This window comes from Macaca nemestrina, chromosome 7 (assembly GCF_043159975.1).
Source record: "Macaca nemestrina isolate mMacNem1 chromosome 7, mMacNem.hap1, whole genome shotgun sequence".
Taxonomy (NCBI): Eukaryota; Metazoa; Chordata; class Mammalia; order Primates; family Cercopithecidae; genus Macaca; species Macaca nemestrina.
In genome coordinates, this window is record NC_092131.1 from 8,593,987 (window position 1) to 8,610,439 (window position 16,453).

Sequence of the window (16,453 nt, forward strand, 5' to 3'; positions counted from 1 at the left end):
CTGAGTTACCTGGAGGACTGAGACAGGAAAATGACCCAGACACCCTGGAGAAAGAAGACAGCCTCAGAGGTGCTCCTTGAGCTGTTTTTAAAAGAGGGATGAGGCCGAACTTCAGAATTCCTTTTTCATTTCTGTCTTCCCTACCAACATCTTCTCCTCACCAAACACACAGAATAGGAGAGGAGAGGGAAAGAATCCCTATGTAATGCCAAACTCGTAAAAGCGTGGCTCGGTTTCTAGTGTTGGTGTCCTGGGCCAACTGGTTCTGAGGTCGTGGGGGGAATCTCCACCCTGCCCCTCAGACAGCACGAAGCCTTCTGTGATGCTGCAGGCATGGGATGTCTTGGGGAGGTCCCGGCCCCTCAGAAACTGGCAAGCCCAGGTTCAGACAGAGGCACAGGCCACACTCAAGACTGAAGCCCTTGGATGGAATTCAGGGTATTTGGTCCCCGAGTCACTTGATTTTTAAAAGATGGTTTCCAAACGAAGGTTTATGTGCCTATAAACACTGCTAAGAGTGCAGCCTTCCAGAAACATAATTAGTGGGTGGAAAATAAAAATGCTGTCTGCCTAGGATTTCAGAAGGCCTGTAATCGATTGGTGGAGAGGGTGAGACGGGACTGTTTTCTCCACTTCCCACGGCACCTTACTGATACTGGGTATGGTCATTCATTTGCACGTTTGACTTCACCAGAGCTTGTGGCTCCTGGACTTTAGCATCTGCATTAAAATCTTCCAGGTAGAAGAAAGTTTGAGAAAACAAAACGGGTCTTTCAACATCTCTCATGCCATGTCTTCTGCCGGATCTGAGCTGCGATTCTTGTTCCTCTTGCTTCCCCAGCTAGTGAGTGCGATGATGGAAGATGGGTCCTGTCTGCACCATCTCTTTTATGCAGAGTATTAGGAGAGGTACATGCTGGAAAAGCGGCGAGCTTCACCCACAGGTGCAGGAGGGCATCCACAGGACGGGTTCCGGAGGAAATATTCAGCCTCCATTTTGTGACAGTCTCAGTGATGGACAAAGACCATGACGTTTTGGCTCCGTACCAAGAGTGTCCGCTACAATTTGCTGCCCATGTGTGTCACCAGAGCCAGTTGCTAACACGTCAGCATTTGCCACTGTTCATCCTGACTGCCCTGTCAGATGTGAGAATGTTCATTCCTTGCTTAGTATTCTGGCAGAGGACTTTGAAAGACTCATTTAGGCCAGTGTGCCCCCGCCTTCCCTGGGGGTCTGGAGGTGGAATTCCAAGCGGTGTTTGGGCGTGTCTGTGAGGACACGGGGTGGGGGCAGCTGTCACAGTAGTAGCGGGTCTTCACGGCATGTTAAATTTCTTCTGTTCCTACGAATCCATGTTCAGGTGTACAGTGCTTTCTGCACAGACGGTGGTGTAGGAAACATGAGAATTTCCTATAGCTAAAAATCCCAAACGTTGCAGAGGTATTGCAGTTATTTCTCTTAAAAAAAAAAAAAAAAGTTTGCAGGATGGTACAGTTCGATTTGTGCTTCTCTACAACTCCCTGGAATCAAATATCAGAATTGGTTGTTCTCAAAGGGGGTGGTGATCTTGCCCCACTTCCTGGGAAGATTTGGCAAGGCTGGAGACATTTTTTGTCCTCGCAACTGGGGGAGGTGGATGCTCCTGTCATCTATCTAGTGGGTGCAGGCAGAGGATGCTGCTCAACATCCTGCAATGTGCAGGACAGCCCCCACCACCCAAAGAATTAGGATGTAAATGTTACTAGTGCCTCGACTGAGAAACCCTTGCCTAGATGGTTTCGGGTGTGGAGCATCCTGGAGGGTTGGGATTTGCCAGGGCTGTTACACAGTCCAACCTTGACAGAATTCCTACTACTGGATCGTATTCTCACAAACACGATCTCCCGTGGTCTCGGAGGTAATGGGGCTCATAATCCCTTTCCTTTGAGGGAGCAAGGCGGGCCTTTACACAATTGAAGTAAGTCGCTGGTGCCTAGGTGGCCAGGGCCGCTTGCCCACAGACCCTGCCTCTTCGGCCCCCCAGCCAGGTGGAGACAAGGCCAGGCCTGCTTGAAAGCCACCCTGCAGTCCCTGTCAGGCAGGGTACTGGGATCCCGGATCGGCCTGGGCCGCATCCCCCAGGCCAGTGGCCCTGCGGTGCCCGCGCCCCGCTGCTGCTTCTCACGCTGTCTCTGCCTTTCTGTCCGTGTGTTTCCCCAGGTAAAGATGAGCCTTCCAGCTACATTTGCACAACATGCAAGCAGCCCTTCAACAGCGCGTGGTTCCTGCTGCAGCACGCGCAGAACACGCACGGCTTCCGCATCTACCTGGAGCCCGGGCCGGCCAGCAGCTCGCTCACGCCACGGCTCACCATCCCGCCGCCGCTCGGGCCGGAGGCCGTGGCGCAGTCCCCGCTCATGAATTTCCTGGGCGACAGCAACCCCTTCAACCTGCTGCGCATGACGGGCCCCATCCTGCGGGACCACCCGGGCTTCGGCGAGGGCCGCCTGCCGGGCACGCCGCCTCTCTTCAGCCCCCCGCCGCGCCACCACCTGGACCCGCACCGCCTCAGTGCCGAGGAGATGGGGCTCGTTGCCCAGCACCCCAGTGCCTTCGACCGAGTCATGCGCCTGAACCCCATGGCCATCGACTCGCCCGCCATGGACTTCTCGCGGCGGCTCCGCGAGCTGGCGGGCAACAGCTCCACACCGCCGCCCGTGTCCCCGGGCCGCGGAAACCCTATGCACCGGCTCCTGAACCCCTTCCAGCCCAGCCCCAAGTCCCCGTTCCTGAGCACGCCGCCGCTGCCGCCCATGCCCCCTGGCGGCACGCCGCCCCCGCAGCCGCCGGCCAAGAGCAAGTCGTGCGAGTTCTGCGGCAAGACCTTCAAGTTCCAGAGCAATCTCATTGTGCACAGGCGCAGTCACACGGGCGAGAAGCCCTACAAGTGCCAGCTGTGCGACCACGCATGCTCGCAGGCCAGCAAGCTCAAGCGCCACATGAAGACGCACATGCACAAGGCCGGCTCGCTGGCTGGCCGCTCCGACGACGGGCTCTCGGCCGCCAGCTCCCCCGAGCCCGGCACAAGCGAGCTGGCGGGCGAGGGCCTCAAGGCGGCCGATGGCGACTTCCGCCACCATGAGAGCGACCCGTCGCTGGGCCACGAGCCGGAGGAGGAGGACGAGGAGGAGGAGGAGGAGGAGGAGGAGTTGCTGCTGGAGAACGAGAGCCGGCCCGAGTCGAGCTTCAGCATGGACTCGGAGCTGAGCCGCAACCGCGAGAACGGCGGTGGCGGGGTGGCCGGGGTCCCGGGCGCGGGGGGCGGCGCGGCCAAGGCACTGGCTGACGAGAAGGCCCTGGTGCTGGGCAAGGTCATGGAGAACGTGGGCCTGGGCGCACTGCCGCAGTATGGCGAGCTCTTGGCCGACAAGCAGAAGCGCGGCGCCTTCCTGAAGCGCGCGGCTGGCGGCGGGGACGCGGGCGACGACGACGACGCGGGCGGCTGCGGGGACACGGGCGCGGGCGGCGCGGTCAACGGGCGCGGGGGCGGCTTCGCGCCGGGCACCGAGCCTTTCCCTGGGCTTTTCCCGCGCAAGCCCGCGCCGCTGCCCAGCCCGGGGCTCAACAGCGCCGCCAAGCGCATCAAGGTGGAGAAGGACCTGGAGCTGCCGCCCGCCGCGCTCATCCCGTCCGAGAACGTGTACTCGCAGTGGCTGGTGGGCTACGCGGCGTCGCGGCACTTCATGAAGGACCCCTTCCTGGGCTTCACGGACGCACGACAGTCGCCCTTCGCCACGTCGTCTGAGCACTCGTCCGAGAACGGCAGCCTGCGCTTCTCCACGCCGCCCGGGGACCTGCTGGACGGCGGCCTCTCGGGCCGCAGTGGCACGGCCAGCGGAGGCAGCACCCCGCACCTGGGCGGCCCCGGCCCCGGGCGGCCCAGCTCCAAGGAGGGCCGCCGCAGCGACACGTGCGAGTACTGCGGCAAGGTGTTCAAGAACTGCAGCAACCTGACGGTGCACAGGCGGAGCCACACCGGCGAGCGGCCTTACAAGTGCGAGCTGTGCAACTACGCATGCGCGCAGAGCAGCAAGCTCACGCGCCACATGAAGACGCACGGGCAGATCGGCAAGGAGGTGTACCGCTGCGACATCTGCCAGATGCCCTTCAGCGTCTACAGCACCCTGGAGAAACACATGAAAAAGTGGCACGGCGAGCACTTGCTGACTAACGACGTCAAAATCGAGCAGGCCGAGAGGAGCTAAGCGCGCGGGCCCTGGCGCCCCGCACCTGTACAGTGGAACCGTTGCCAACCGAGAGAATGCTGACCTGACTTGCCTCCGTGTCACCGCCACCCCGCACCCCGCGTGTCCCCGGGGCCCAGGGGAGGCGGCACTCCAACCTAACCTGTGTCTGCGAAGTCCTATGGAAACCCGAGGGTTGATTAAGGCAGTACAAATTGTGGAGCCTTTTAACTGTGCAATAATTTCTGTATTTATTGGGTTTTGTAATTTTTTTGGCATGTGCAGGTACTTTTTATTATTATTTTTTCTGTTTGAATTCCTTTAAGAGATTTTGTTGGGTATCCATCCCTTTATTTTTTTTTTAAAACCCGGTAGTAGCCTGAGCAATGACTCGCAAGCAATGTTAGAGGGGAAGCATATCTTTTAAATTATAATTTGGGGGGAGGGGTGGTGCTGCTTTTTTGAAATTTAAGCTAAGCATGTGTAATTTCTTGTGAAGAAGCCAACACTCAAATGACTTTTAAAGTTGTTTACTTTTTCATTCCTTCCTCTTTTTTTGTCCTGAAATAAAAAGTGGCATGCAGTTTTTAAAAAATTTTTTTATTTTTATTTTTGTTTTTGGGGTGGGGGATGTGGATGTACAGCGGATAACAATCTTTAAAGTCGTAGCACTTTGTTTCAGAGTTGGAATGGAGATGGAGCACTCATGTCGTCCCAAGTAAAGCGGCCTTTTGTGTGTTGATTTCAGCTTTCATATTACATAAGGGAAGCCTTGAGTGGTGGTGCTAGAAGAGGCACCCCACAGACTCAGCACCGCCAGAGAGGATTTTGGAGGGCTCCTCTGGGAAATGGCCCGACAGCATTCTCAGGTTGTGCATGACCAGCAGATACTATCATTTTCTTGGAATATTGGCGTGCCCTGGGGTGCCATGGCTGCTATTCGCTGTAGATTAGGCTACATAAAATGGGCTGAGGGGTACCTTTTTGGGGAGATGGGGTGGCCTGCAGTGACACAAAAAGGAAGAAACTAGCGGTGTTCTTTTAGGCGTTTTCTGGCTTGACGGCTTCTCTCTTTATCACCCCCACCACATAAATCTCAAATCCTATGTTGCTACAAGGGGTCATTGATCATTTCCCAAGCAGACGAATGCCCTAATGAATTGGAGTTAGTGTTCTCTCATTTAATGCACACTGATGATACTGTAGGGATGGGTGGGGTGGGATCTTCCAAATTTCTATTCTCTGTTACTGAAAAAGCACGGGAGGAGTTCCATCAGAAGGTGCCCAGCGCTACTTCCCAGGTTTTTTTTGTTTTGTTTTGTTTTGTTTTCTATCTCATTAGGTTGGAAGGTACTAAACATTGAACTGTTAAGATTAGACATTTGAATTCTGTTGACCCGCACTTTAAAGCTTTTGTTTGCATTTAAATTAAATGGCTTCTAAACAAGAAATTGCAGCATATTCTTCTCTTTGGCCCAGAGGTGGGTTAAACTGTAAGGGACAGCTGAGATTGAGTGTCAGTGTTGCTAAGCGTGGCATTCACAATACTGGCACTATAAAGAACAAAATAAAATAATAATTTATAGGACAGTTTTTCTACTGCCATTCAATTTGATGTGAGTGCCTTGAAAACTGATCTTCCTATTTGAGTCTCTTGAGACAAATGCAAAACTTTTTTTTTGAAATGAAAAGACTTTTTAAAAAAGTAAAACAAGAAAAGTACATTCTTTAGAAACTAACAAAGCCACATTTACTTTAAGTAAAAAAAAAAAAAAAAATTCTGGTTGAAGATAGAGGATATGAAATGCCATAAGACCCAATCAAATGAAGAAATAAACCCAGCACAACCTTGGACATCCATTAGCTGAATTATCCTCAGCCCCTTTTGTTTTTGGGACAACGCTGCTTAGATATGGAGTGGAGGTGATTTACTGCTGAATTAAAACTCAAGTGACACAAGTTACAAGTTGATATCGTTGAATGAAAAGCAAAACAAAAACAATTCAGGAACAACGGCTAATTTTTTCTAAAGTTAAATTTAGTGCACTCTGTCTTAAAAATACGTTTACAGTATTGGGTACATACAAGGGTAAAAAAAATTGTGTGTATGTGTGTTGGAGCGATCATTTTTTTTCAAAGTTTGCTTAATAGGTTATACAAAAATGCCACAGTGGCCGCGTGTATATTGTTTTCTTTTGGTGACGGGGTTTTAGTATATATTATATATATTAAAATTTCTTGATTACTGTAAAAGTGGACCAGTATTTGTAATAATCGAGAATGCCTGGGCATTTTACAAAACAAGAAAAAAAAATACCCTTTTCTTTTCCTTGAAAATGTTGCAGTAAAATTTAAATGGTGGGTCTATAAATTTGTTCTTGTCACAGTAACTGTAAAGTCGGAGTTTTAGTAAATTTTTTTCTGCCTTGGGTGTTGAATTTTTATTTCAAAAAAAATGTATAGAAACTTGTATTTGGGGATTCAAAGGGGATTGCTACACCATGTAGAAAAAGTATGTAGAAAAAAAGTGCTTAATATTGTTATTGCTTTGCAGAAAAAAAAAATCACATTTCTGACCTGTACTTATTTTTCTCTTCCCGCCTCCCTCTGGAATGGATATATTGGTTGGTTCATATGATGTAGGCACTTGCTGTATTTTTACTGGAGCTCGTAATTTTTTAACTGTAAGCTTGTCCTTTTAAAGGGATTTAATGTACCTTTTTGTTAGTGAATTTGGAAATAAAAAGAAAAAAAAAACAAAAACAAACAGGCTGCCATAATATATTTTTTTAATTTGGCAGGATAAAATATTGCAAAAAAAAAAAATTTGTATGTTAAGTCCTATTGTACAGGAGAAAAAGGGTTGTTTGACAACCTTTGAGAAAAAGAAACAAAAGGAAGTAGTTAAATGCTTTGGTTCACAAATCATTTAGTTGTATATATTTTTTGTCGGAATTGGCCTACACAGAGAACCGTTCGTGTTGGGCTTCTCTCTGAACGCCCGAACCTTGCATCAAGGCTCCTTGGTGTGGCCACAGCAGACCGGATGGGAAATTCTTTATTTGTGTTGAGTGGAAAAAAAAAAATCAGTTTTTGTAAAGATGTCAGTAACATTCCACATTGTCTTCCCTTTCTCTAAGAGGCCATCTGTAAGATGTCAGATGTAGAGGAGAGAGAGCGAGAGAACATCTTCCTTCTCTACCATCACTTCTGTGGCGGTCACCACCACCACCTCTCCCGCCCTTACCAGCAGAAAGCAATGCAAACCGAGCTGCTTTAGTCCTTGAGAAATTGTGAAACAAACACAAATATCATAAAAGGAGCTGGTGATTCAGCTGGGTCCGAGTGAAGTGACCTGCTGTTGAGACCGGTACAAATTGGATTTCAGGAAGGAGACTCCATCACAGCCAGGACCTTTCGTGCCGTGGAGAGTGTTGGCCTCTTGTCTTTCTTCCCTGCTTTGCTGCTTTGCTCTCTGAAACCTACATTCCGTCAGTTTCCGAATGCCAGGGCCTGGGATGAATTTGGTGCCTTTCCATATCTCGTTCTCTCTCCTTCCCCTGTGTTTCCTCTCCATCCTTCATCCTCCATTGGTCCTTTATTTTTTTTTTTCATTTTTTATTTAATTTCTTTCTTCGTTATCTGTTCCTCCCCTAATCCTCTATTTTAATTTTTTTTTTTTTTTTTTTTGTAAAGCCAAGTAGCTTTAAGATAAAGTGGTGGTCTTTTGGATGAGGGAATAATGCATTTTTAAATAAAATACCAATATCAGGAAGCCATTTTTTTATTTCAGGAAATGTAAGAAACCATTATTTCAGGTTATGAAAGTGTAACCAAGCATCCTTTTGGGCAATTCCTTACCAAATGCAGAAGCTTTTCTGTTCAATGCACTCTTTCCTCCTTGCCACTTACCTTTGCAAAGTTAAAAAAAGGGGGAGGGAATGGGAGAGAAAGCTGAGATTTCAGTTTCCTACTGCAGTTTCCTACCTGCAGATCCAGGGGCTGCTGTTGCCTTTGGATGCCCCGCTGAGGTCCTGGAGTGCCTCCAGGGTGGCCCTCCTGTAGTCATAACAGCTAGCCAGTGCTCACCAGCTTACCAGATTGCCAGGACTAAGCCATCTCAAAGCACAAGCATTGTGTGTCTCTGTGACTGCAGAGAAGAGAGAACTTTGCTTCCGTTTTGTGTTTAAAAAACCAACATGGAAGCAGGTGATCCCGAGAGAGGCCTCTAGCATGGGTGACCCAGCCGACCTCAGGCCGGTTTCCACACTGCCACAACTTTGTTCAAAGTTGCCCCCAATTGGAACCCGCCACTTGCCATTAGAGAGTCTTTCATGAGGAGAGGAGGAGACTGAATTACTCTAAGCAAAATGTGAAAAGTAAGGAAATCAGCCTTTCATCCCAGTCCTAAGTAACTGTCAGCCGAAGGTCTCGTGGAACACAGGCAAACCCGTGATTTTGGTGCTCCTTGTAACTCAGCCCTGCAAAGCAAAGTCCCATTGATTTAAGTTGTTTGCATTTGTACTGGCAAGGCAAAATATTTTTATTACCTTTTCTATTATTGTATGAGCTTTTGTTGTTTACTTGGAGGTTTTGTCTTTTACTACAAGTTTGGAACTATTTATTATTGCTTGGTATTTGTGCTCTGTTTAAGAAACAGGCACTTTTTTTTTTTATTATGGATAAAATGTTGAGATGACAGAGGTCATTTCAATATGGCTTAGTAAAATATTTATTGTTCCTTTATTCTCTGTACAAGATTTTGGGCCTCTTTTTTTCCTTAATGTCACAATGTTGAGTTCAGCATGTGTCTGCCATTTCATTTGTACGCTTGTTCAAAACCAAGTTTGTTCTGGTTTCAAGTTATAAAAATAAATTGGACATTTAACTTGATCTCCAAACCTTGTCCTTTTCTGTGTCTTTTAAAGGTGGGGGATGGACAGCTTATTTCCAAGGGCGAACTGAAGGTCTTTCTCCATTTTCTTCCTGACCCAAATCTTTAAGCCCATTGAGAGGATGACAGGAAATCATGGCACGAGAGCCCTATAGTTCTCTCAGCCCCTGTGCAGCAGTGTGATCTAGAACAGTGGTTCTCGGCCCAGTTGCACATGGGAATCTTCTGGGAGCTTTTAAAAATCTCAGGGCCCAGGAGACATCCCAGACCAATTCTGTTAGAATCTCTGGAGGCAGGTCCCCGTATCAGCATTTTTGAAAATGATCCAGGTAATTCTCCTATCCGACTGAACTTGTGAACAAGTAATTGAAAAGAAAATACACTTGGTTAGGAATGATTAGACTCAAGTTGAGCCTAATTCAGCTCCCATTTTCTCAATACCCAGGGAGAGCTCTTGTGAGCCACGGGGGGATAAAAATCCAGGGAGAAGGAGACCCTGCCCCAAGGGTCTAAATGACTCTGTGCCCTTGGGCAGGTCCCCTTGGTTTTCCCATTTGTAAAATGAGGTTGATGAATTTTGTTAAAACTCATTCATGAGCAATGAGGAAACTTTCATTGGGGATGATCAAAGTTAGCCCTTGCAGAATGAAGTAGCTTTAACTCTGCATTTCCCAGTGCTGGGCCTGGAGCAGCCAACAAGATGGGGTGGAAGGAGGCAGGGCTGTTGGGTTCCAGTCACACCGAGGCATGAAGGAACCTTTGGTTCTCTCCATGTGAGCAAGAGAGAGGCAGGTCCACCCTTGAGCATGAGGGAACAAAGGGCCCACTGGGTTTTTGACTATTCTTTTTCTATGTTTTCTGTTCTTAAAGGGACAAAGAACAATCTGCTCACACCACTTCTGCAAACTATCACTGGGCACTGATGTGAACGAGGTACCAAGAATTCAGGCAGCCCAAGAATCTTCATAAAGAGACTTTACAACAATGAAAATGACAAGCCATGCTTGCTAAGGTGATTTGTGGGCTCTCTGCTCACAGAGATGAGAAGAAAAAGAAGGGTAGCATGTTCCTCTATGTCTTGTCTTCACCCCACACAAGCCATTGTTCTCCCAAGGCCACTGGACAAGAAGTGGGGTTTGAACTCCAGCACCAGAAATGGAGCTGATGGTTATTTGAGACACTTGCCTTGCTTTCTAGGGCCTTAAGGAATAAGAATTCCCGGAGAGAAAATTTCCTTTTCCATAGGTCCTGGGCTCCAAGTCTTTTCCCCAGTAGGCTTTAAAACACAGATATTTGAGCCTTTTTTTGTTTGGAGACAGGGTCTTGCTCTGTTGCCCAGGCTGGAGTACAATGGTGGAATTACAGCTTACTGCAGCCTCAACCACCTGGGCTCAAGTAATCCTCCTGCTTCAACTTCCCAAAGTAGCTGTGATTACAGGTGTGTGCCAGTATGCCCGCTAACTTTTTTCTATTTTTTTGTTTTTTGTAGAGATGAGGTCTCCTTATGTTGCCCAGACTAATCTCAAGCTCAGCCTCCTGGCCTCAAGCAATCCTCCCACTGTGCCTGGCCAAACCTTAATGTGTCTGTCTTTCCCACCCAGAAAGCTAGGCAAATAGCAGAACTGAAATGCTCAGTTACTTTCTGGCTGGAATACAGCAGGATATGCTCATCTCGGGGAGACGCTCTCCATTGTAGAGGTGGGGAACAAACCCCTAGCTTGAGTACCAGGAATTGATTGGGAAGAGGGAGTTAACACTCATGAATACCTGTCTTCACACTTCTGGTCAAACTTGGGGATTACCCACGGGGCAAAGGAAAAGCTCACTTCGGTTCTCACCATTGTCCTGTCGGTAACCAGCTCTGAGACCTTAGGTCAGTCCCTTCCCTTTTCTGGGCCTTGGTTTCCCCATCTGTAAAATGGAGAGTTAAGGTAGTTGGGAAGGAACTATTCTACCTTTGAACAGCTGGACCCTGATCAGAGTGCCACATGTGTACAGAGTCACAAGATATGATGGGAAAGGTAATGTCAGAAATGTTCGCTGTTCAGGTTACAAAAATCGGGGCGAGGATGGATTCTCAAGGACAGAAAATCCCATTTTACTGTTGGCTATGACTTGGAGTCTTCAGCCACCGTGCAAGCCACAAGCTCCCCATGTTTTCCAAGCACTCCTAATTGTGGTTTGGGACAATTAAAACTAGAAAACCTCCCTGTCTGCTTGCCGATAAAACTAGATGAATAGGACTTGTTGGATTTCTTTTTTAATGTTAATGCAATGGAAATATAGAATGAGTCTCACGTAACTTTTGAACTAGGGAGGATACAAATTCTGACTTTCTTGTGTGCAGATGAAACCTTAGTCACTAATTGCCTGCCCTGCAAAATCTTCAAAACGGTTTTATGGGATCCTGCTTACAGACCACATATGATGTCCCAAAGAAGTAAAAAAAGGTCGAGCTTGGAAGTCGCTTTAATTCCCAAAGCAAAGACTGAGTCAGATGTCAGGACTGGGCACAGGGAGGTCTCTGGCCTGGTCTTTGTCCTCAAGGAGAGAGACATGTCGTGAAACAGGACAGGGTAGTGTGGGCAGTGAGAGGGGCCGGGAAGATGGCGTGACTAATCAGCCTGGAAGAGGGAGGATTAGGGGAGTTGTGCTTCTCCATGTAAGAAGAGTAAAGATTCACCAGGAAAATGAGGACCAGGGAGGGAGCAGTGGTCTGTCTTGCAGAGAATGCGCATGGAGGTTGGAACAGCCCAGTTAAGCCCAAAGAGATGCAGGATCCCAGAGCTGGCTGGAACCCTTAAAAGTCATTTACTATAACCCTATGTAACATAGAAACTGTGTTAGTTTGTTTTCACACTGCTGGTAAAAACATACCCGAGACTGGGTAATTTATAAAGAAAAAGAGGTTTAATGAACTCACAGTTCCATGTGGCTTGGGAGGCCTCACAATCATGGTGGAAGGCAAAAGGCATGTCTTACACAGTGGCAGGCAAGAGAGAACTTGTGTAGGGCAACTTCCCTTTATAAAACCATCAGATCTCATGAGACTTATTCATATAGTTCTTATGCTATCATAAGAACAGCATGGTGAAGACCAGCTCCCATGATTCATTTACCTCCTACCAGGTCCTTCCCATGAATCATAGGAATTATGGGAGCTACAATTCAAGATGAGATTTGGGTAGGGACACAGCCAAACCGTATCAGAAATAGTCTCCCAAACACTAGCGTGTCGTACATCCATCCCTTTATCCATACAGCCACTTATTCATCCAGCCAGCCACAAGCTTGTTCGTGTAATAAACATTTCTGCAGCATCACAGACCCTGCTGGGAAGATAGGGGTCAGTACGACTTCCCCCTGCCTTCCCAGAGTTTGCCCTTCAGTGGGCAGGATGGGACATCCATCTGTCTATCTGCTCAGTTGTTTATTCCCTTAAGTCTCCTGGAGTTCCTACCACGTGCTCCACCCTCCTAGGCCAGGGGGTACAATACCTGCCCTGGAAGAACTCCTGATTAGCTGGGGAGGCAGTGAACAGACAATCAGGGCTCAGTCTTCTGGATAGGAGCTTAGGGTCTACCAGGAGGCTGGAGGAAATGTTCATGCTCTTCATTACAGACATGGAAAACCAGCGCTCGCCCCACTGTGCCAGGCCACAGCCCAAACTATCAGCCTTTACTATGGTTTATTTCTCATAGACCATAACAAAAATGAAATTGTGTTTCTGTGATCTTTCATAATTAAAAATATTTAAAGTAAGTAATGCCCAGTTTCGGATGCATCACAAGATGTGAGCCCAGGGGTGCTGTCTAGAGGATGTAGGTGGTTTCCTACCTATCCAAAACGAGAAAGTGATGCTGAAGTATTTGCTCATTGGCCAGGCCCCATAAGGGCTTTTTTTTTTTTTTTTTTTTTTTTTTTTTTTTTTTTTTGACTGAAAATGCACTGCAGGCTGCATTTGCAAAGGTTTGCAAAGGCTAGGCTGGCCTCCCAGCAAAACAAGGAGCTATTGAGGAGGGAGAGTGCCTCCTTCCTGCCTTCTCTTTTCTTAGTCTGACTTCTTTCCGTCAGCAAGATCTTACTCAGCATCTGCTCCTGGTCCTATGGTGCAGCAGGGAAGCAATTGTGCAGAGCAGAGGGGTTGGTAAGCAAAAGAAAAAAAGGAAGGGGCAGACCGCAGGTAACACCTCAGACCCCTGACTACCTTTGGCACATGGCACAACCCAGCCCTCTTGCCTGCATTTGGAAGTTTAATTGAGGGTTCAGCTTTGTTACCTGTATCATGTTTCAACCACTTTTCCCTCTTCCCTTTGCAAAGCTCTGGGGTGGTGTGTATCAAGGGCCCAAACGATCTTCTGACTATTTGATCTGGTGACATCATTCTTGGAAACCATACTAAGAATACTAATTCGCAATTCCTAGAGAGAGGAAAAGCTATGTGCCCGTAGATGGCCATTTCGCCATTTCATTAAATACTCTGTTAGTAATTTGCATCCTTCCTCATTCCTCAAGATTGTGAGCAGGCCAATAGGAAATGTAATAAAGCATAAACAAGCAGCAAAACATCAGGATCAGAGAGATTAAAAGCTCTAGTAAGATGTCTACACCTATGTAAAAATATTGCCTAGAGAAGACGGCCATACGTTGCTATACTTAAATCATAAATTTGAATCTAAGCTTCTTTTTAGCCAAAGGGAAAAAAGAAATGTGGATACACTGCTTATTATTCATGCAGACAAAATATGCCAGGGAGTGACATGCATGATAGCAAAATTTTGGAAGCTGCCTCCGTGTTCAACAGTAAAGGAGTGAATGAGTGAAGAAGAACTCGTTCATTATGGAGTATTTACATACATCGAAAATGAGGGGCTGAAGACTTTGGTAGCAACAGGAAAACTGTGTATGAGATAATGTGAGTCTAAATGATCTAGTTGAAGGTATGTGTGGACATGGATGTGTATCAGATGCAGATGCTTGGGAGGAAAGGCTTTTCAGGAAGGTATTTCTCCTACCTTTCCAAATTTTCAGGAAGTTAGTCCTGTTGCCTTTGCAACTGAAAATATTCAAATGAATGTGTTCTGGATGGACTTTCATGGATATCTCGCCAGGATCTTCCATCCCTTGGAGCCATTTGCTTGGCTAATGGTGACTTTCTGGTGCCCATAAAGGTCTGCATGCAATCACTGCTGGATGTGGAAAAGCTTTGCTCTCTGCATAACCAACACTAAGCACATCACAAGCCATCTTTTTTTTTTTTTTGATTAATCTCTAAAATAATTCCTTTTCTAGAAAATCATCCTAAGGAAGCTATAATACAGCCAAAAATTTAGCTCCAAAGATGTTCATTGTATCTATATTTACGATAGCAAAAACTGGAAATAAAGAAAATGCCCATTAACAAGGGATTAGATAAGCAAGCGGTAGGATGTCAGTGCAATGGAACATCAGGCATTTATCAAAAATACTGCTGTCAGAATAACATACATGGTATTGGAGAGGTGTTCATGATGGACACATTAGGGGGTTAGTTACCTACTTGTGGTCTCACAAAGACACGATGAATCAAACAAAAGTGTGGGAAGGAAATGCAGGGGAGGGACAATGGTGGCTGTTTGTGGCCGTTTGCAGGCTGTTTGTAGCAGGCCCCTTCAGGTTGCATGAGGGGGGACTGATTGTCATAGTGGGATGTAAAGTAGGGGTTTTCCATGGTAAGAAGTTGGTGGCTTAGACTTAAATTGAAAAAGGTAAGAAGGAGATGGTAAGAAGATATCTGATCCAGTATCTGTTTGGGGTGCAAATTAGAGCTGATGGGATTTGCTGATGGGTTAAGTAGGGGTGTGAAGGACAGAGCGGCATCGGGGTAATCATGAGTTTTTCAGCTGAGCAACAGGATGAATGACCATTTACTGACCTGGTGGAAGACTAGAGATGTGTGAGGAGGTAGGGTAAGGGGAAATGGAAGCAAGAGTTCTCTCTGGCACAGGAAGCTAGAGACAACTAGTTAAGTGCGTACAATGCCTATCTCACCAGGTTGTTGAGAGAATCCAAAAATTAAGGCCAGGCCAGGCCATGCGCGGTGGCTCACACCTGTAATCCCAGCACGTTGGGAGGCTGAAGTGAGTGGATTTCTTGAGGTCAGGAGTTTGAGACCAGCCTGGCCAACATGGTGAAACTCCATCTCGCCGGGCGCAGTGGCTCAAGCCTGTAATCCCAGCACTTTGGGAGGCCAAGACGGGCGGATCACGAGGTCAGGAGATCGAGACCATCCTGGCTAACATGGTGAAACCCCGTCTCTACTAAAAAATACAAAAAACTAGCCGGGCGAGGTGGCGGGCGCCTATAGTCCCAGTTACTCGGGAGGCTGAGGCAGGAGAATGGCGTGAAGCCGGGAGGCGGAGCTTGCAGTGAGCTGAGATCCGGCCACTGCACTCCAGCCTGGGCAACAGAGCAAGACTCCGTCTCAAAAAAAAAAAAAAAAAAAAAAAGAAACTCCATCTCTACTAAAAACACCAAAAAAAAAAAAAAAAAAATTAGCTGGGTATGGTGGTATGTGTCTGTAATCCCAGCTACTTGGGAGGCTGAGGCAGGAGAATGGCGTGAACCCGGGAGGCGGAGCTTGCAGTGAGCCGAGATTGCGCCACTGCACTCCAGCCTGGGTGACAGAGCGAGACTCCGTCTCAAGAAAAAAAAAAAACAAGAAAAAAAGAAAAAAGAAAAAAGAAAATAAACAGAAAAATTGTTAAAGATGCTTTCCATTGTGTTGTGTGTGTGTGTGTATATGTGTGTGGCAGGGTTTCACCCTGTCACTCAGGCTGGAGAGCAGTGGTGGGATCTCAGCACACTGCAACCTCCACCTTCTGGGTTCAAGCAATTCTCCTGCCTAGTCTTTTGAGTAGCTGGGAGCACCTGCAAAGGAGTATGCATGCCACCATGCCTGGCTAATTTTTGTATTTTTGGTAGAGATTGGGTTTCACCATGTTGGCCAGGCTGGTCTCAAACTCCTGACCTCAAGTGATCTGCCTGCCTTGACCTCCCACAGTGCCAGGATTACAGGTGTGAGCCACCATGCCTGGCCTCCATTGTGCTGGTGATGTACATTGAACATGGTTGTTTTGTCCTCTTGCTTAGTCCATTCCATTTGTCCAAGTTCTCTTGTGTTTTCTCCTCTGAGGACTCTCATGGATCTGATTCCTTAGTGGTTTGTGATTTCAGATTGTGAGCTCATCTTTGTGGGTTTCGCTTGGGTGTGTCTGATGTGTCTTGGCTTAAAAAATACCCTTCAGTGCACTTTCATGGCTGCCTCTATAGGAGCTGAGGGCCTCTAGTTGTTCT

The 16,453-nt window shown here is 47.4% G+C and overlaps 1 protein-coding gene across 4 annotated transcripts in view; it reads left to right on the forward strand.

Moving 5' to 3' along the window:
- The window catches only part of LOC105467436 (BCL11 transcription factor B), a 104,744-nt gene extending 95,627 nt beyond the window's left edge, over positions 1-9,117 (forward strand). For all 4 annotated transcript variants that reach the window (XM_011717040.3, XM_011717042.3, XM_011717041.3 and 1 more), the window contains one exon: positions 2,201-9,117. In XM_011717040.3, coding sequence (XP_011715342.1) covers positions 2,201-4,245 — 2,045 coding nt within the window. In that variant the 3' untranslated portion in view covers positions 4,246-9,117. The remainder of the gene's footprint in view (positions 1-2,200) is intronic.
- Positions 9,118-16,453: the final 7,336 nt, after the last annotated feature.